Source organism: Eucyclogobius newberryi, unplaced genomic scaffold (genome assembly GCF_026437365.1).
Source record: "Eucyclogobius newberryi isolate DKJ021-1_F unplaced genomic scaffold, fEucNew1.0.hap1 SCAF_6, whole genome shotgun sequence".
Lineage (NCBI taxonomy): Eukaryota > Metazoa > Chordata > Actinopteri > Gobiiformes > Gobiidae > Eucyclogobius > Eucyclogobius newberryi.
This window is the reverse complement of record NW_027316278.1, coordinates 6,312,832-6,333,658: the sequence shown is the minus strand read 5'-3', so window position 1 is coordinate 6,333,658 and position 20,827 is coordinate 6,312,832. Positions and strand designations below refer to the sequence as shown.

General features: G+C 42.3%; 1 protein-coding gene across 1 annotated transcript in view; it reads right to left on the bottom strand.

Annotated features, from left to right (window-relative positions):
- Window positions 1-20,827, bottom strand: part of LOC140346823 (netrin receptor UNC5C-like) — a 237,606-nt gene that overhangs the window by 180,261 nt on the left and 36,518 nt on the right. Inside the window, exon 2 of the mRNA XM_072433028.1 lies at window positions 3,736-3,879. Coding sequence (XP_072289129.1) covers window positions 3,736-3,879 — 144 coding nt within the window. The remainder of the gene's footprint in view (window positions 1-3,735; window positions 3,880-20,827) is intronic.

The window sequence follows — 20,827 nt, the reverse complement described above, 5'->3', positions numbered from 1 at the left end:
AATTTTGCCGCTCATAATTTTGCCGCTCATAATTCTGCCGCTCATAATTTTGCCGCTCATAATTCTGCCGCTCAGTCGGAACGTTTAGGAGCCTTTTACTGAAATGAAGAATGTCATAAACGTCTTCTACTTCCATCATAATGTGTTCTGTGATTCCCAGTGGGGGGATTTCAAAGGCACTGCGGGGGGGGGGGGGGGGGGGGAGGCTGCAGGGGGGCCGTCAAACGCTGTCCATGCGAGCGAGTTTGAGCTTGTAACCAAATGTACAGTATTTGCTTGGTATTATTACACAACGACTAATTGTGAGAAGATAAATCATTGTTAGTTATATTTTCCCAGTATAAATGTAAAAAGGGAAAAACATGAGCTTTTCCTACAATTTTGTTACTGAGGATTTTATAATGTTACATGGCCTGATTACAGTATTACAGTATTACAGTATGACAGTATGACAGTATGACAGTATGACAGTATGACAGTATGACAGTATGACAGTATGACAGTATTACAGTATGACAGTATGACAGTATGACAGTATTACAGTATGACAGTATTACAGTATGACAGTATGACAGTATGACAGTATGACAGTATTACAGTATGACAGTATGACAGTATGACAGTATGACAGTATGACAGTATGACAGTATTACAGTATGACAGTATGACAGTATTACAGTATTACAGTATGACAGTATGACAGTATGACAGTATGACAGTATTACAGTATGACAGTATGACAGTATGACAGTATGACAGTATTACAGTATTACAGTATGACAGTATGACAGTATGACAGTATGACAGTATGACAGTATGACAGTATTACAGTATGACAGTATGACAGTATGACAGTATGACAGTATGACAGTATTACAGTATGACAGTATGACAGTATGACAGTATTACAGTGTGCATACTTTCAATACTTTAACAGTTGTATTGTATTATAGAGTGAAAATGTGACATAGGTTTGAAACTGTTGTTTTTTACAGTGCACATCTGTTATGCATTTATTTATCACTTATTAGATAACACGTAAATATAAGTAAAGTTTCATCCTTTTTTATCACTTATTAGATCATAAATAAACGTGAGTGGAGTGGTTTATTTCAATATTGTATCACTTACACAGCTCAGTTTGAAGTATAAATGACGTGCTCCAGAACTGTAATGTACAGCGTTCATTAGATTGTGGGAAAGTAACTGTATTCTGAGAGAGTAACTGTACTAGAATACAATTACTCACATCCTGTCACCATTCTGAATACACATGTGCAGTATTTAGTTAGTAATAAACTCTGGCAACGCAAAAATAGAAAAGAAAAACACTTTTACATAAATGTTGTGTTTGGTGAATACATCAACATTACTATTGTTTCAGTGAAATTAATATTTGAGTAAAACATCTTTACTTCATATAGCTGAGGAGGACGGATAATTTATGAAATATTTAATCAAATGCAAATGTATGTTATGCTTAATTGAGATGACTTGAATTACATGAATGTTCGTGGTACAATCTACAATTCAGATTTATAGCACTTTATATCATCTTTTAACGCCAAATACAGCAATAGTATCCTGTGCGGTTGTGCTTTTTTAAGTCCGAAAAACTGTCACAATTTTAAAAATGTCACGTCATCATCACCGAAGAAGAGTGACGTCGTTAAAGGGGACGTATATGAGACGTTTATGAACTTTAAACCACATTATATCATTCGCACACTTGATTGATTCTTGCATGTTTCAGTAAATACATAAAGGGTTTTTAAAAAGTGTTAAAAAGGGTTAAAAAAACACACGTACAAATTCAGCTGTTTCTATAATGAAGCTGTTTTGGATCAATATTGTGGTTTACAGAACAATAAGTACAACATGATCTACGTCCCGTGTGTTCTATAGTTGAACACGAATGATGCGTTCGAGATGAACCACAAAAAGGTGAACCATGTGGTGAACCAATTTAAACATTTGTGTCGAGTTAAATTCAACAATATTCCGTTATTTGCACGTTAGAGACATTATTATGACATTCAATTCAATTCAATGTATTTTTGTAACGCCCAAAATCAGAACAACGGTTGCCTCTATATATATACCTCTTCACCCAAGCCTATGACCTCCCCTACCCCTAGCCTCCTCTACCCCATTGCCTACACTTCTACCCCCTGTTACATCCCCATCTTTTTCTCTCTACTTCTTCTGTCTTGTTCATTTTATCTGTATATTAATGTGTATTGTACGTGTTGTCCCCCCCTGTCTGTAAATACCCCCCCCCTTTTTTATATATGTTCAGCGTCTTTGGGTCACTGAAAAGCGCTATATAAATAAAAGTTATTATTATTATTATTATTATTATTATTATTATTATTATTATTATTATATTTACATTCCGGTTTAGCGTTAGGAGTGGCGTTTGCGCACAGTATGAGTTTTACTGACCAGACGACTCCCGATCCTGTTTTTCCAACATCGACTCCAAACTGGGAACACGATTCAAATCTCCTGCAGCTAAGCAACAGTTTCCACTGGAGGGATGTTTATTAGATTAGATTATTAGGTTAATCGCTATTTGTGATTATGTAGGTCACAACATCATCGTAAAGACTAAAAACAAATTATATTTGTGACATTTTTAGAAGAAAAAAAAATATTAAATTAATTTTTAAAAAAAGATAATTTTCAAACAAAATTACATATGTTTTAGTTAAATTAATAAAAATGTTTGGAAAAAAAAAGAAAAAAAAAATGGTCCAAGGACGGACACTTGAGGAACACCTTTGTTGAAATAAGAATTTGTATCAAACCCACTAGAAAAAGACAAGAAGAAAAAATAAATGTGACATATTTAGAAGCAAAATTAAGTCCTCAAAAAAAGTAAATATATATGTAAAAGTGTATTTTTCATCTCGCTGTTTATGTTAAATTAATCATTCAGAAAGTTTTGATTTGATAAAGCAGGTCACATATTGAGCAATGTGTTAAAAAACCAAGAAGGAACAAAAAAGTAGGATTGTTTTATTGTTTTGGTCGTGATAATCGTTAAATCGCAATGATTATTCTCACAATAATCGTTACACAAAAATTTGACATTGTCAACGACATCGTCATTCCCCTGATTTCCTTTAAATCTCTATCTATAAGTAGTCCTTGTGACGGTTAAATAGGTATTTCTGGGGCGTTTGAAGTGTCCACCGTCGCCCCCTGCTGTCTCTGAGCGGAAAACCATCCTTGCAACATTTACCGACATCGACCAGAAGACAACTCTCCTGAGAAACCCTCGCCTTTTTTCTATATTAGACATGTGATTAGACAGTTTGATTATTATAAAGAAAGAAAGAACAAAAAACAACAGTTTTTTCATCTTTTTTCACAAGAGAGCTGCAGGGGGCGCTCTATCACCAGAGAGAGACTGGTACAATAAAGGTTAAATAACTCTGCGATCTGAACGGGGAAATAAACTAAATCTAGGAAAAAAGCAGATTAAAATGTCTTTCAATCACTCTGATCATCACCAGGTGTATACGTAATACACTTTCTGAATAAGAGTAACGTTATTGAGACATAAAAACATGAACAAAACGGGGCAAAGATTGACTGACAATAATGAATACTTCTAAGTCGTTATCGCGTTGTGACCTTATCTTGACCTCCATACTGAGTTGTGAGTCTGTACACGGTGAATAACCCCTTTGCGGCAGCGTTAGCGGCCTCGTGGTCAGTCGTACTCACATGCGACGCGGACGTGGGCCTTTCGACTCTTGGTGGTCCCGGCCGAGCTCCAGGCCACGCACTGGCACCAGTAATCCTCCGGGCCGAACAGCTCGTCCACCTGCTGCCTGGTGATCTCGATGCTGGCCTCCCGCACCACCAGACCTGCACAGAAGACGCAGGGCACAGGGTGAGCTTTTCTCACATCCATTGGAAAAGAACATAAAGTAACACCGAGATTTATTTATACTTTTGTTTATTTTTTATTTTATTTATACTTATTTTATTTTTTTATTCTTAATCTTTTTATCTTTTTTTTAATTGTTTTTTTAATCATTTTTTATGTTTAGAATTTTTTTTTTGTATTTATTTGAAAACAATATTTTTCATTATTTATTCATTTTATTTATTTTTTTATTTGATAAGGTGATTTAGATATAGCAATTACATTAAGAGTCTAGAGCAGGGGTGGGCAATTATTTCCCATCCGAGGGCCATATTCAAATCCAGGCAAGTAGCGGAGGGCCGGCCCGCGATCATTGGTGTGAAAAAAAAAATAAATATATATATATATATATATATAAAATATCCAATATCAAATAAAATATCACTTTTCTCTCAAATATAGGCTATTTAATGTATTATTTAATTAATTTCATGTCATCTGTATTAAGGACACAAGTGCAGACAGATGTTACAGACAGTTAAAAAATAGAAACTAAAATCTTCGTAGGGTCCAGATTCAAACATGCCGAGGGCCACATCTTGCCCTGGGGCCACAAATGCCCAGGTCTGGCCTAAGCGCAAAAAAAACAAAAACATTTATTTTTTAAAATATGACTTGGCATGTTTGGCGGGCCGTATTATAAAGACAAACGGGCCGTATGTGGCCCGCGGGCCGTAGTTTGCCCAGGTCTGGTCTAGAGGAAGAATAGGAGGAAGAAGAAGAAGAAGAAGAAGAAGAAGAAGAAGAAGAAGAAGAAGAAGAAGAAGAAGAAGAAGAAGAAGAAGAAGAAGAAGAAGAAGAAGAAGAAGAAGAAGAAGAAGAAGAAGAAGAAGAAGAAGAAGAAGAAGAAGAAGAAGAAGAATAAACATCAATAAAAAAAACAGCGTGAATGAAGCTAAACACACTCAACCTTTAACGTTGTGTCCTTTTAAGTGCCTGACAAGTCGGAATACTTCTTTTTACTAGAACACATTTATAGTTATGATACCGCTGCCAACAAGGAGATCATGGGTTCGATTCCCACATGATCTATTGGGTTCTCTGGCTCCTCCCACCGTCCAGTCTCCCTAGTGTGATGTCATCAGTATTTTTAAAGTCATTTTTTATGTAGCATTTCTTCACAAACTGCAACTCGATTGGTACAAAACTGTCATGTATATTTACAACAGGATTTATTCCAACAAATAAAGAATATAAAGTTACAGATGCACTTAAAACTTTCTTAATGCAAAAACATGCCGCTGGCCATGTTTTGTCAAAGTTTACAGTCATAAACACTACACTTTTTTTTTTTTTTTTTTTCTGCTGAAATATATGTTTGTGGCTTTTCTTCGAAGGTTTAAATCCTCCATATCTGACTTTTTAACCGGGCTCATAGAAGCAAAAGCAACTGTCGACAGCATAAACAAGTATAAACACACGGGAACAGATGCAGCCTTACACTACACACACACACACACGAACACACACACACACACACTCACTCACTCACTCACACTCACACACACACTCTCTCACACACACACACACACACACACACACACTCACATACACATACACACACACACTCTGTCCACACGGGTCTGAACCCACTGCAATTATAAGACGACACGGGGAAAGCGCCGGCGAGCAGGTCACTCGGCAGCAGAGGCGGGGCCAGGGTTCACAAGGGGGCGCGGCCCAGCTGAGGCCGTTATGGCGCACAACAGCCATTAAACACTCAATGTATTTTCTGAAAAGCTTTTGCCGTGGCGTTTTCTTGGAGACCTGTGGACTCTAGTCACACTGCGAGCACTTTGCATCGCCTCCTTCTGTCAAGCTCTTTTTAAAACAGTCGAAGCTATAGGGGCTTTCTCGCTTCGCCGGAGGAGACGGAACTTTCCAAACCACATGGGTGAAATCATAGACAAACAGGAAGGCACGGTCATAAGGTTATCACATGTTTTCTACTTAGAATTGGATTCATACGACTTTGAATCATATTTAGCTCACATTCTGCTTGTCTTTTTTGAACATTGGAAGGAAAAAAACTACAGTGAATTGATTAAATAGAATAGCCCTTTCATCACATGAAAAGCTTCGACATGTTGAAAGAGAATCCTTTGACTCGAATAAACAGGACTTTTGTAGATATTTACAAATAAGGAGTAATTATAAGCACAGCGCCGGGCCCCGTCGGCCCCTGCTTTAGCTGTGTCGGCCCTGACTAGAGACCTGTGGTGGATGGGATTTCCCGCGGGTCAAATGCTGCAGGATCTGGCTGATTTGCGTGGCCTTGTGCGAGAGCCCCACTGTCCCAGAGTGTTGATGTGACGCGTGTGCGTCACGTGTGCGTCGCACATATGCATCACAGCACACTTTGACCACGTGAGTGGAATGACGCTGGTGAAACTTTATGAATGAGGCTCAGTGCAATGCGAGAGGCGTGGCCGCGATGCGAGAGGCGTGGCCGCGTTGCGAGAGGCGTGGCCGCAATGCAAGAGGCCTGGCCGCAATGTGAGAGGCGTGGCTGCAATGCAAGAGGCGTGGCCGTGATGTGAGAGGCGTGGCCTCAATGCAAGAGGCGTGGCCGCGATGCGAGAGGCGTGGCCGCATTGCAAGAGGCGTGGCCGCAATGTGAGAGGCGTGGCCGCGATGTGAGAGGCGTGGCCGCGGCGCACTCTGTGAATGAGCGTTTTGGTGTTGAACATTTCTCCCTCTGAACAGTTTCAGTCATATTAGTTCAGTTCTGTTTCTTTATTTAAAGACTGTTCCGTGTGGGTCAATAGTTCAGAGCTGTCTAAACATGGGCCATTCACGTACTGTCTCATTGGAGTAAAATGATCGCAACGGCCCGGACCGGACCATAACACTCTAACACTCGGCCCATTTAAAGCTGTACTCTGGATTGTGTTTGTTAGTTTGTTTAAAGCAGTGGTTCTCAAGCAGAGATTAGACAATAGGCCACAGAACATTAGGCTCCTCAGATGAACCTATTGAATCCAGCTGACATTATATAGTAGGATATCATCCAACTCTGGCCAACTGAGTCTATTAAATTATTATTATTATTTTTTAAAGTACATGAAATTATCCTTATTTTCAGTATTGTTTTGTTTTTTCTCCTGGGGGAGGTCCCCCAGACCCCCATGCAATGAATAGGACTCTCAGGACTAAATATTACTTCAACTCCAGGCTACTTTTCCACACACTCCGCCCCTGCCACACACTCCGCCCCTGCCACACACTCCGCCCCTGCCACACAGGTCATGTCTTTTCATTGCGAGTGGATTAAAACACTTCATTAAAAGTCATCTAACAGAAATGACTGCAGCTGTGGCTGTAATTTGGTTCTTTTAACATCGCATGTAACTTGGATGGATGTAATACCGGCGCGAACACAATGCACACGTTTGATGTGGGCACAGGGGCCCGAGGGGCCGCTCAGGGAGTTTGTGTGTTTGCTCAGACACATGAAGAATTAGAGGGAACATTGGTTTTCAAACAAAGCAAAGACGACTGTAATCCTTTGATTGAAATATTTGTTTAAGCTTATAAACCGGCGCTTTCAAGGGGAATACTATCTAAATTATATAAATGTATTGATGATTCAGGCAGTAATAAACTGATTATTACCTCAGTGATATAGTGGTATTTAGATGGTAGATAGAGATAGATGGGTTTTGGTGTTTAGAGATTAAAGACTGTTTAGCATCTACATCCAAATCACTTCACACTACAGCAGCATACAATAAGAAGTGTAATTAGGCCCGAGCGCCACAAGCTGGCGAGAGGCCTATTAATCTCGTAAGGCCGTGCGAAGCACGGCTGCGAAAGTGCGCACGAAGTGCGCACGAAATCGAGCGCGAAGCGCTCGCCCACTTCCAAACACTCACTAACGCACTCCTTCACTCACGCACGCCCCGTGCATACTAATTAGTAGTAGGAAAATGGAACTTTACCGTTGTAAACGGGCGAAGCCCGTGCAAAAGTACGCACTAAACGAGCACTTTACATTGGGATGACGACCGCGAAGCGGTTGTCATCCCAATATAAAGCACTCATTTGCGCTAAGTAGCTCACGAATACGTTCCCCATCTCTTGCATGTTCCGTGCATATAAGCATGTAATGCAAAAGTTGAACATTATTACTGTATAGAGGGCCAAAAACACAAAGTGGGCGGAGCCCACTCAAAATTAACGAAAGTACCCGTCAGTGACCAGGGACCCACACCATGAGGTAGGAAAGCGCGAGCGCTTTCCGAAAATGTATAGTTCATGATATTTGAAAAATGGGAAACATTGTTTTCGCATCGGAATATTATTCTTTCTTTCTTTCTTTCTTTCTTCTTCTTCTTCTCGGGACCAACCCCCCTATTTTTCACCCAGTGAACATTGACGAAAAGTCACAAAAATTAGCACACCTCTAAAAATCGTGCCTCTCTACATTCTGGCTATTTCCTTTTTCTAAAATTAAAAAAATTGGCGCGTCAGCGCCCCCAAATGTACCAAAAATGCATTGAGAGGTGGGAAATGACCCAAAAAAAATCTGATCGTAGAATCATGAAATTTGGCGCAGAGGTAGATGGTGACAAGAGAAGTGAAAAATATTTTTACGGCAACGCCGTCCGCCCAACCAAATGTCGGCCATATTGCTTCAAAAATGGCTAAACATGACTTCGGAGTTTTTCCAAACGTCGTACTTTTACAAACTCCTCCCAGGGCGTTGGCCCTAAAAAGCTGAAATTTGGTGAAAATGCTACTGAGGAGTGGGACATCAAAAGTTATCCAAATTACATTGATACCTGTCACGGTCTCTGAGCGGCGAAGCCACAAACTGTAGCAAGAATTTCAGAAATCTCCCAAATTTAACATTTCTGCCGTTTGCGCCGATAAAGTCCGAATTGCGTCAAATTAGAATCAGTTGTTAAACTCTTTGCCCTAAACCTACTTGAAGTGAACTAAATTAATTTGGAGCCACAGCGCCCCCTACAGATTTTATATGGGGGTTAAATATTTAGTTTTGCGAAATTATATGAAATTTGACACACAACTCAATTTTGGCATCCCCATCAAAAAAGTCAATGAGACCCATGTCATAATTGTTATGGCTTTGCCGTAGCGATGACCAAAACCTTCCATGTTATTCCAATGGGGAAATCGCCAGAACATGTTTACACTTTAGACTTTCACAAACTCCTCCCAGGGCGTTAGCCCTATTAACCTGAAATTTGGTGAGACTCATCTTCAGGGGTGGACCATCAAAAGTTATCCACATTTTTATTCTAAGAGTCACGGTGTCTGTGCGGCAAAGCCGCACATTTTGCCAAGAATTCAAAATAAAATTGCTTTTTGATGGTAAAACAAAGGGGAGAAGATGTGACAGCGTCACAGATTCAGCAGTAGATGTAATAAAAGGACAATTGGGGCGCGTTAGCGCCCCCTCCTCTTGCGGCGTGGCGGCGGCGTGGCGAGGGCCGATCATTGCCGCTTGCGGCTATATTTATGTTTATTATGGGTAATTACTGGGTTAGGGTTATTAACTCCTGCCCGAAACCTAACCCAGTGTGTACTGCAAATAACCTGTTCACAATGTTTGTTTTTTTCTGAGAATAATACAGAAACCGAGCAGTATTCTCGACCCGGAACCTCCAAACACCCCCTGACTTGAATAATGGTCTTTACCAGTTTATTATCAATGATTACAAATATATTATCTTGTTGATTTGTATAAGATAAGATAAGATAAGATATTCCTTTATTGTCCCACATGGGGAAATTTCATTGGTGCAACGCAGGTAGATACAGAGGTAGATACAGAAGAACAGATCACTTATAGGAAGTCTGAAAAACACTTTCAGTAGAAGATCTCCTATAAATAAATAAAAACTCCCATAGACAAATAAATACATAAATACCATTGCTTGTGATCACGACAGCAATTGCACATGAATATGTGTCACGACAGCACATAGATTGCACATGAATTGCACATGAATTCCAACAGCAATTGCACATATGACAGAATTGCACATCAGTATTAGGTTAGGTCAGTATTACGAGTATTCAGTACTAACAGTTTTTGTCATAAAGTCTGACAGCAGCGGGAAGGAAAGACCTACGGAACCTTTCCTTCACACATCGAGGGTGGATCAGTCTCTCACTGAAGCTGCTCTCCAGAGCGGAGAGAGTGTCCTGCAGGGGGTGACACTCATGGTCCAGCATAGATGTGAATCTAGCCAGGACCCTCCTGTCCCCCACCTCCTGCACCGCGTCCAGAGCACAGCCCAGGACGGAGCTGGACTTCTTGATGACTTTGTCCAGCCTCTTCCTCTCCCTCTCTGTGATGCTGCTGCTCCAGCAGGCCACACCGTACAGGAGGGCCGATGCCACCACAGAGTCATAGAAGGTCTTCAGGAGTGGCCCTGTCACTCCAAAAGACCTGAGTCTCCTCAGGAGGTAGAGCCGACTCTGGCTCTTCCTGTACAGTGCCTCTGTGTTATGAGTCCAGTCCAGTTTGTGGTTCAGATGAACACCCAGGTACTTGTATGAGTCCACTCTCTCAATGTCCCGTCCCTGGATGTTCACTGGTGAGGGGGCAGTGGGGTGGCGTCTGCGGAAATCCACCACCATCTCCTTGGTCTTCCCCGCGTTGATGAGGAGGTGGTTCCGCTGACACCAGTCCACAAAGTCCTGCTCCAGTCCTCTGTACTCCGCGTCATCGTCGTCCGTGATGAGTCCGATGATGGCAGAGTCGTCAGAGTCATCTGCAGGACACAGCTGTCCGTGTCATGTCTGAAGTCTGCAGTGTAAAGGGTGAAGAGAAAGGGCGCAAGGACAGTGCCCTGGGGTGCCCCCACACTGCAGGTCCGAGTGTCAGACACACAGTTCCGGGCTCTCACAAACTGGGGTCGGTCCGTGAGGTAGTCCAGGATCCACTCTGCCAGGTCATACTCCACACCAGCCGTCTCCAGCTTGTCCCTCAGGAGCAGCGGCTGGATGGTGTTGAAGGCGCTGGAAAGATCGAAGAACAGAATCCTCACAGAGCTGCCAGGCTTTTCCAGGTGAGAGAGAGATGTATGCAGTATTGTATGATAAAAAATGTACTACAAAAATGTGATACAATTTCCCCTTCTTTTTTAAATCAGAAATCAACTCAAGTGCCCCCTTGTTTATCCCCCAAGGGTCCTGGCTGGGAAATACTGCAATAAAGTACAGAGCAACATATTTACATGGTATTACATCATCCCAAAATATATATCTTGTTAAAATAAGTCCGCCGGTATGTTATAACTCTTTCATTTTGGGTTAAATTGTGTTGCATGTGTTCATAATGTGGTTGTTTTCATGCGTTTGTGAACCAAACGCCGCCGCCACCAGTAGGGGGCGTGGCCGAAAGACCTGCGGTAAGCACTTTACTACAGTGGGGGGAAGGGGGCATCGCAGGGGGGTGAGCGAGGCGCGGGGCTAATGGAGTCAGACTAATGCGTACGGAACATATGGGCGGGGAACATAAAGCGCAGCCGAGATGTGCACTGCCCCATTACGCAGGTTATTACGGTAAGAACAGTCAAATATTAAGGGAGCAATTACGGCCGATTATCAGATTTAAATACAGGATGCTGCGGGATTACTTCCTGTGTACGCGGTCCGGGGGGTTCGGGGGGTTTATCGCACGTCGTAACAGAAGGTGTGGTGTTATTTTTTACAACTATCGCCGAGTAAATGCTTTAAAAAACATGGCAAATTGACTGGCGTGCGTTAGTTTGAGCGACGGTTATGGGGATTGGCAGCCGCGTCGTCGTAACTCAGCCCCGAGGCAGCTGTGGCTTACCCCGATCGAGTGTGGATAATGTAATGTAAAGCAGAACCGTGCTCCGCAAAGCCTGTTTTTCTGTGTGTTTTCCCCGGTTTATGAACGTCGCTCGGCCGGAGATTTAAGGTCGGGATAACAAAGAGGGACTGTAAACACGGCTGTTTTGTGCAAGAAAATCAAATGAGAAGCTTTGATATGTAGAAGGAATCTTTTGGCGAGGAGAAACAGGACTTTTATAGGTATTTACAAAGAAGGAGTTTTTATAATCAAGGAATTAAACAAAGTAATGGCCATTATAACCCTCTGACTGAAAGGCTCATGAATCAGAAGTTTCAAAGGGAATAATATCTAAAATGCACAAAATGAATCCATTAAGATAACAACTCTAATAAAATTAAATCAAATTAAATGGGAAAGAGAAGTTACAGTTCCTTCGGACACATTCTTATTCCAAAATGTATTACATTAATTATATGCCTCAAAATTCTACAGACAATACCCCGTAATGACAATGTGAAAGAACGTCCTTTTAATTATTTGCAACATTTCTTTGCAGAACCTCCCGACCCCGATATGTTTGGTCGGTTCACAGCCATTTTCACATCTCAGGTTTGGGCTCTGTGGGGCCCCTCAAGGACGCTCACAGAGTCTTCTGTCGTCCAGAGGCTCTTAAACGTTTCAGCCCCGGGACGCCTCTATACGTAAGCCTCCTAAGTGTTTGTGTTCACCCTGGTCACATGTTTGTGTTTACTGCTGATCACATGTTTGTGTTCACATGTTGGGGAATCTGCGTTTCAGTTTTATGCAGCTAAAATCTGGAACAGTCCTCCTGAAGATGTGAGACAGGCTTCTACTCTGACAATGTTCAAATCTAAGCTAAAAACAGTTTTGTTTAGCTGCGCATATGACTGAAGGGATTTTTTCTTTGCACTCTTCTCTTTTGTTTGTGATTTTATTAGTTTAGAAAATCAGTTGGATTGATAATTTTTAATTAAGTTAATTTTATTGTATTTCTGTTTCTGTAATTTCTTTGTGATTTGAATGCATTTTTCCTGCTGTGAAGCACTTTGAATTGCCTTGTGTGTGAAATGTGCTCTACAAATAAACTTGCCTTGCCTTACTGTTGGTCACATGTTTGTGTTTACTCGATCACACATTTGTGTTTACTCGGTCACATGTTTGTGCTTACCCGGTCACTTGTTTGTGTTTACTGCTGGTCACATGTTTGTGTTTACTGCTGGTCACATGTTTACTGACGGTCACATGTTTGTGTTTACTGACGGTCACATGTTTGTGTTTACTGCTGGTCACATGTTTGTGTTTACTGCTGGTCACATGTTTGTGTTTACAGCTGGTCACATGTTTACTGACGGTCACATGTTTGTGTTTACTGACGGTCACATGTTTGTGTTTACTGACGGTCACATGTTTGTGTTTACTGACGGTCACATGTTTGTGTTTACTGACGGTCACATGTTTGTGCTTACTGCTGGTCACATGTTTGTGCTTACTACTGGTCACATGTTTGTGCTTACTGCTGGTCACATGTTTGTGCTTACTACTGGTCACATGTTTGTGCTTACTACTGGTCACATGTTTGTGCTTACTGCTGGTCACATGTTTGTGCTTACTACTGGTCACATGTTTGTGCTTACTGCTGGTCACATGTTTGTGTTTACTCTGTCACATGTTTGTGCTTACTGCTGGTCACATGTATGTGTTTACTCTGTCACATGTTTGTGTTTATTCGGTCACATGTTTGTGCTTACTGTTGGTCACATGTTTGGTTTTACTCGGTCACATGTTTGGTTTTACTCAGTCACATGTTTGTGTTTAACGGTCACATGTTTGGTTTTACTCGGTCACATGTTTGTGTTTAACGGTCACATGTTTGTGTTTACTCGGTCACATGTTTGTATTTATTCGGTCACATGTTTGACCTGAACACCAGCTCCTCTGATGACGGTTCCTTATCGTTAGATTGAGGTCATTCGCTGACTGAAGATGACTCGTGTTTTTCACGTGAGTTTTACAGATAAACTTTACAATCAACATGAAATGAGACAAAACATTCGGCCTTAAGTCTTCTGCTCTCACTGAAGAATAAGACTCATGACTCTAATTCCAATAGCGTTGCTTCTTTACGGCCTTTAGCTTGTTTCCCGAACATTCTTTCCCAATGAGCGTCAGACACTTCCTGTTCTCAATGGAGACGTCAGCGCTCGTGTCAGATAATTCCTCACTGTGGAACATTTCGGGCAAAGCCATAACCTCTAAATCGGAGACGAGAAAAGTTGCACGTTGCATCTTCGACTGATACGACGTAACGTACCGAGGCTTTGGGATTTCACGCTCTTTAAAAAGCCGCTGCCGCTAATAACTCCGCAGCGCCGTGTGCCACAATGAAGCCGTTTCTCTGCAGCGGCTGAACTCCCCGGACTCTCCTCGCTTTGCTCCGGCGCCAAACCCGAAGCCGCTCTTAACGTCTCAAACCGCCGCGCCGCCCCCCCGGCAAAACCCGGCTCCCAATCCGCCGCGTTGTGTTCCATACGTCGCCTATAAGGAAGCGGCGGGCCCCCTACAAGTGTCAGGGCGACGCCCGCGCTCTCAGACGGGGAAAGGAGCGGCGGTGTAAATTGAAAAGGAGATTCGAGTCGGGTAAACACGGGGAAGGCTGCTGGACGCTTTTTCGGGCAGAGAGGGGGGAAAAATCAATGTTTATAATGGCAGAATGTGTTCCGTTTATCACCGCGGCGAGAGGATAAGCAGACACACAAACCCCGAGATGGCCTGAGATTACTTTTGGATTGGAGCGGTGGAGAGTGGACGATGCGGCGAGAGGGGCCGAGCTGATGAAGTCCGGGACGGGGCCGCGGCGCAAACTCAACTCTATCGTCGTGATACGTACGGAAGGTTTCTTTAATCAGGAGGAGTTACATTGTTATTGGTTTTATTAAAGAGTACGTCGCAAAAGTGCTCGCAAGAAGGGCCCTCGCTCAGAAGGGCCCCCGCGCAGAAGGGCCCCCGCTCCGACCGGGATTCGGGAAACGGGATTAAGATTGAAAACTGGGGCAACAGGAGAGGTTCATAAATGAAACAAACGCATCGTAAAACAGTCTTTGTTCTTCTGGTGCGCAGAGAAGCCGAGGGGCAATCAGAGGGTGTAGCACAGGCTCTGGCCGATGGGGGCTGCACCCCGGGGGGCCGCTTCACCCTGGGGGGCCGCTGCATCCCGGGGGGCCAGCTTCACCCCGGGGTGCACTTCACCGTGGCGTGCTGTAGCGTGAGTGCAGGGGTGCCGTGGAAAATTGCGATCGTTTGATTTAATTTTTTTAGAATGAAGACAAATTAACTCGTACAATTATTGATTCATGAAATGATCATTGTAAATTGTTTATTGCAATCGAAAACAATCATAATTCATGCAACAATTTGTTTAAACATATTTCTTTTGTCCGGGGGCCGTTGTGTTAAACGCTCTCTCTCAGAGGCTTGAGATCAAAGACCGACAATAAATGAATACATTTAAACCCAAAGCTCAAAATAACCCTCACGCCTGCTTTATGAACTGTATCTGCTTTATGAACTGTATCTGCTTTATGAACTGTATCTGCTTTATGAACTGTATCTGCTTCATGAACTGTATCTGCTTTATGAACTGTATCTGCTTTATGAACTGTATCTGCTTCATGAACTGTATCTGCTTTATGAACTGTATCTGCTTTATGAACTGTATCTGCTTCATGAACTGTATCTGCTTTATGAACTGTATCTGCTTTATGAACTGTATCTGCTTTATGAACTGTATCTGCTTCATGAACTGTATCTGCTTCATTAACTGTATCTGCTTTATGAACTGTATCTGCTTTATGAACTGTATCTGCTTTATGAACTGTATCTGCTTCATGAACTGTATCTGCTTTATGAACTGTATCTGCTTTATGAACTGTATCTGCTTCATGAACTGTATCTGCTTTATGAACTGTATCTGCTTTATGAACTGTATCTGCTTTATGAACTGTATCTGCTTTATGAACTGTATTTATGAACTGTATCTGCTTTATGAACTGTATCTGCTTCATGAACTGTATCTGCTTCATGAACTGTATCTGCTTTATGAACTGTATCTGCTTCATGAACTGTATCTGCTTTATGAACTGTATCTGCTTTATGAACTGTATCTGCTTCATGAACTGTATCTGCTTTATGAACTGTATCTGCTTTATGAACTGTATCTGCTTTATGAACTGTATCTGCTTTATGAACTGTATTTATGAACTGTATCTGCTTTATGAACTGTATCTGCTTCATGAACTGTATCTGCTTTATGAACTGTATCTGCTTTATGAACTGTATCTGCTTTATGAACTGTATCTGCTTTATGAACTGTATTTATGAACTGTATCTGCTTTATGAACTGTTTATGATCACACGAGGTAAACCTGAAAACAGAAGCCACAAAGTGAAATTCAGCATAAAACATCAGGGCTTAGGAAAAGTACTTTAGGTGCATATAGCTGCCTGTAGGTGCTTATAGGTGCTTATAGGTGCATAAAGGTGCTTATAGGTGCATATAGCTACCTGTAGGTGCATATAGGTGCTTATAGGTGCATATAGCTGCCTGTAGGTGCATATAGGTGCAAATAGGTGCTTATAGGTGCATATAACTACCTGTAGGTGCATATAGGTGCTTATAGGTGCATAAAGGTGCTTATAGGTGCATATAGGTGCATATAGCTGCCTGTAGCTGCATATAGGTGCTTATAGGTGCATAAGGTGCTTATAGGTGCTTATAGGTGCATATAGGTGCTTATAGCTGCATATAGGTGCTTATAGGTGCATAAAGGTGCTTATAGCTGCATATAGGTGCTTATAGGTGCATAAAGGTGCTTATAGCTGCATATAGGTGCTTATAGGTGCATATAGGTGCTTATAGCTGCATATAGGTGCTTATAGGTGCATAAAGGTGCTTATAGCTGCATATAGGTGCTTATAGGTGCATATAGGTGCTTATAGCTGCATATAGGTGCTTATAGGTGCATAAGGTGCTTATAGGTGCATATAGGTGCATATAGGTGCTTATAGCTGCATATAGGTGCTTATAGGTGCATAAAGGTGCTTATAGCTGCATATAGGTGCTTATTGGTGCATATAGGTGCTTATAGGTGCATAAAGGTGCTTATAGCTGCATATAGGTGCTTATAGGTGCATATAGGTGCTTATAGGTGCATAAAGGTGCTTATAGGTGCATATAGGTGCTTATAGGTGCATAAAGGTGCTTATAGCTGCATATAGGTGCTTATAGGTGCATAAGGTGCTTATAGGTGCTTATAGGTGCATATAGGTGCTTATAGCTGCATATAGGTGCTTATAGGTGCATAAAGGTGCTTATAGCTGCATATAGGTGCTTATAGGTGCATAAAGGTGCTTATAGGTGCATATAGGTGCTTATAGCTGCATATAGGTGCTTATAGGTGCATATAGGTGCTTATAGGTGCATAAAGGTGCTTATAGCTGCATATAGGTGCTTATAGGTGCATAAAGGTGCTTATAGCTGCATATAGGTGCTTATAGGTGCATATAGGTGCTTATAGCTGCATATAGGTGCTTATAGGTGCATAAAGGTGCTTATAGCTGCATATAGGTGCTTATAGGTGCATAAGGTGCTTATAGGTGCATATAGGTGCATATAGGTGCTTATAGGTACTTTAGGTGCGTACAGGTGCGTTAGGTAACATAAACGTTTAAGATCCACTGCTCTAAACCCACAGACTCTGTACAGAAGTGGACACAGCGATGCCGCACTTTTCAGCTGGAGCCGATTGAACACAATTTAGTGGCTAATTTGGTGCTGAATATTATGCTGCATTCTCAGTTCCTCCATTCCAGCAGTCAAGTGGTAAAATCTATGAGCAATACATTCCAGTTTATGGACTCTAACGACCCAAATCAAACAATAAAACCCAGGAAAATATGGATCCAATTAAGTTAATTTATCAACCCGCGCAGTGTTATTGCATGTGTAAGTTATGCTTTTGTTGTAATTAGCTCCGCGTGGACGTTAGCAACATTAGCATAACTGTGCATTTATAACTGCAGAGGCTCAGAGGCCGCACAGGAGCTTCTCAGACAGCAGGGGGCAGTAGATAAAGGGAAAATAACACAAGCAGTATCCATTATCAATCAGACGTTTACGTTTTACCAAATGCAGGTCAAAGCCGTATTAGATTGTTTAACTAATTCTCAGTTCCAGTGTGAATTTACATCTCTGAGGACAACCGGAACGCAGGATGATATTTGGGACTCCGACTGCGCAACCACAGAGCCAATCAGGAGCGAGGTTGCAAAAGGTACACACCCTTTCCGCCCGCGCGGCTGGTTTCCACAGGACGGGTGCTAAGCCACATGCCGCACTAGCTGTCAATCAAATCTGTTGCTAACGTGAGCTGGAGCTGACTCCGAGGAAAGAAGGCATCTGATTGGTCAGTTATTATAGGGCACAGGACAGGTTTTTATGATTTTCAAATTTTGACTTCATTTGGTGTATTTATACCTGTTGTACATATAACTGATAGTTTTACACCAATCGAGCAGGTATTTGTGGAGAAAATGTTGAAAAATCTGTAGAAAATGACAGGAAGTGACATCACACCGGGGACACTCATTACAGTCAAAGTTCATGCAGAATTTACACAAACAACTTTTTTGACTCTCTAAACATTAATTCAACTAAATAAAGTCGATTTCATATATTTGTATTTGTCAAATACAAGTTTTTGCTCAGTGGTTGCTGGGCAATTTCCTAGTGTGACGTCATCGATCACAAACAGGAAGTGAAATTATAAACCAGTTCTATTCACTATTCTGTGATTTTTCTTTATTATTTATTTTATTTTCAGCAAAATTCAAATATATATTTATCTTAAAGGCGCAATGGACGATTTTTTGGCGATTTGAGAACTCAGGCGGAAGTGCGCATGCCACTCCCCCGTGCACATGCCACTCCCCCGTGCGCATGCCACTCCCCCGTGCGCATGCCACTCCCCCGTGCACATGCCACTCCCCCGTGTGGACTGATACAACACACACGTGCGTTTGTTTATTAGAGCGACGGATCGCATCGCATCTCTCGTCTCCCGTAGATTTCCGTCTTCTTCTGCGTCAGCTCGAACTGTCTTTCTCCGTCTTCATTTTGTCCCGTACACTGAGGGAACTATATTATGATAGATCCATGCGCTTAGACACGCGGAAACGTGAGGACGAGCCTGACGCGGCTGCAGGTGAGCGATAGGTGCGTTTTATGATTGATACGTGGCAGGACTAATCGGCCGTCCACGCCACGAGGAAATAAGACTTGGATTTATGCCAAAAAAATTGTCCATTCAACCTTTAACTGCGTTTTAGTTCAAGAAGTCGTCCGAGATTTTTATTCCAGAACGTTGAGTCCGACAGCCGAAGTGAACAAGTTGAGACGTTTCAATAGAAAGTGAAGTGTATGTGTGTGTGTGTGTGTGTGTGTGTGTGGGTGTGTGTATGTGTGTGTGGGTGTGTGTGTGTCTGTCTGTGTGTGTGTGTGTGAGTGTGTCTGTCTGTGGGTGTGTGTATGTGTGTGTGGGTGTGTGTGTGTGTGAGTGTCTGTCTGTGTGTGTGTGTGTGTGTGTCTGTCTGTCTGTGTGTGTGTGTGTGTGTGTGTGTCTGTGTGTGTGTGTGTGTGTGAGTGTGTCTGTCTGTGTGTGTGTGTGTGAGTGTGTCTGTCTGTGGGTGTGTGTATGTGTGTGTGGGTGTGTGTGTGTGTGAGTGTCTGTCTGTGTGTGTGTGTGTGTGTGTGTGTCTGTCTGTGTGTGTGTGTGTGTGTGTGTGCGTGCGTGTGCGTGAGTGAGTGTGTGTGTGCGTGTGTGCGTGCGCGTGTGCGTGCGTGCGTGTGTGTGTGTGTGTGTGTGTGGGAGTGTGTGTGTGTGAGGGTGTGTGTGTGTGGGAGTGTGTGTGTGTTTGTGTGTCTGTGTGTGTGTGTGTGTGTGTGTCTGTGTGTGTGTGTGTGTGTGTGTGTGTGTGTGGGAGTGTGGGAGTGTGTGTGTGTGTGTGTTTGTGTGTGTGTGTCTGTGTGTGTGTGTGTGTGTGTGTGTGGGAGTGTGTGTGTGTGTGTGTTTGTGTGTGTGTGTCTATTATTCTTGACATGTCACTCTGAGCATAAACCCTGGCTCCGCTGCAGCAGAACCATCAGCCTCATCAGCCTCCTCCACCGGCGTGTGAGCGGACGTCCAGTAAAATGACCCGGAACAATTACAGCGCAACAACATATCGTTCCCCGAGCAACCGCGGGGGACTGTTTTCCTCCTGCGAGCCGCTAGATTAGACTAAATCTACTGACCCAAAGTGAGCATAGGCGGCGGACACAAATACCAGCGAATAAATCCAGTGAAGGATGAAGACGCGGGGAAAATAAAATGTCAAACGGACCCGGACGCTTCGGGTTGAGTAGTTTTCTGATCCCGGCGGAGAGAGGGCCGTGACTCGCTGGAGCGCTGACAGTCTCGTAACTCGGGATTGAAAAAAAACAAAACAAACACCTGCTTAATGTGAGACAATGGAACGACCTGGCGTGCTGTAGTTTATAGTTCTAAAACAACTAATGTGCTCCGTCTGCTCCTTTAAAGTGCTCATTTCAATGTATTTATTTATTTAATATACAATGTAAATGTGCCCGATTTAGCTGATAAGAGCTAACGTGCTAATATGGGTAGTTCCTTTGCCAGATGTCGAAAAAGGCACCGTACGTCACCTGGATTTGTATTTTATTTGTTCTGTTTGTATCTCCAGTGCGGACAAGCTTTGAGTTTGCTTGTTCTTGCTTTTGTTTTGGAGAAATCATACATAAGCTAACTGAATTCTTGTGTCCAGTGTATCCTTTATAACTAAACAAGTCTCTTTTCTTTCTGATATTTTCTTTTACAGCATTCATACTAGACATTGTAGACTGAAAAGATTATAAGTAACCTACTGTATTTAGTTAGTTTTGAAGTTATCATTCACAACACTTGAAATGATCGTCAAATTTTGCTCGTGTCATGTAATGCAGTACTTTGACCACCTCT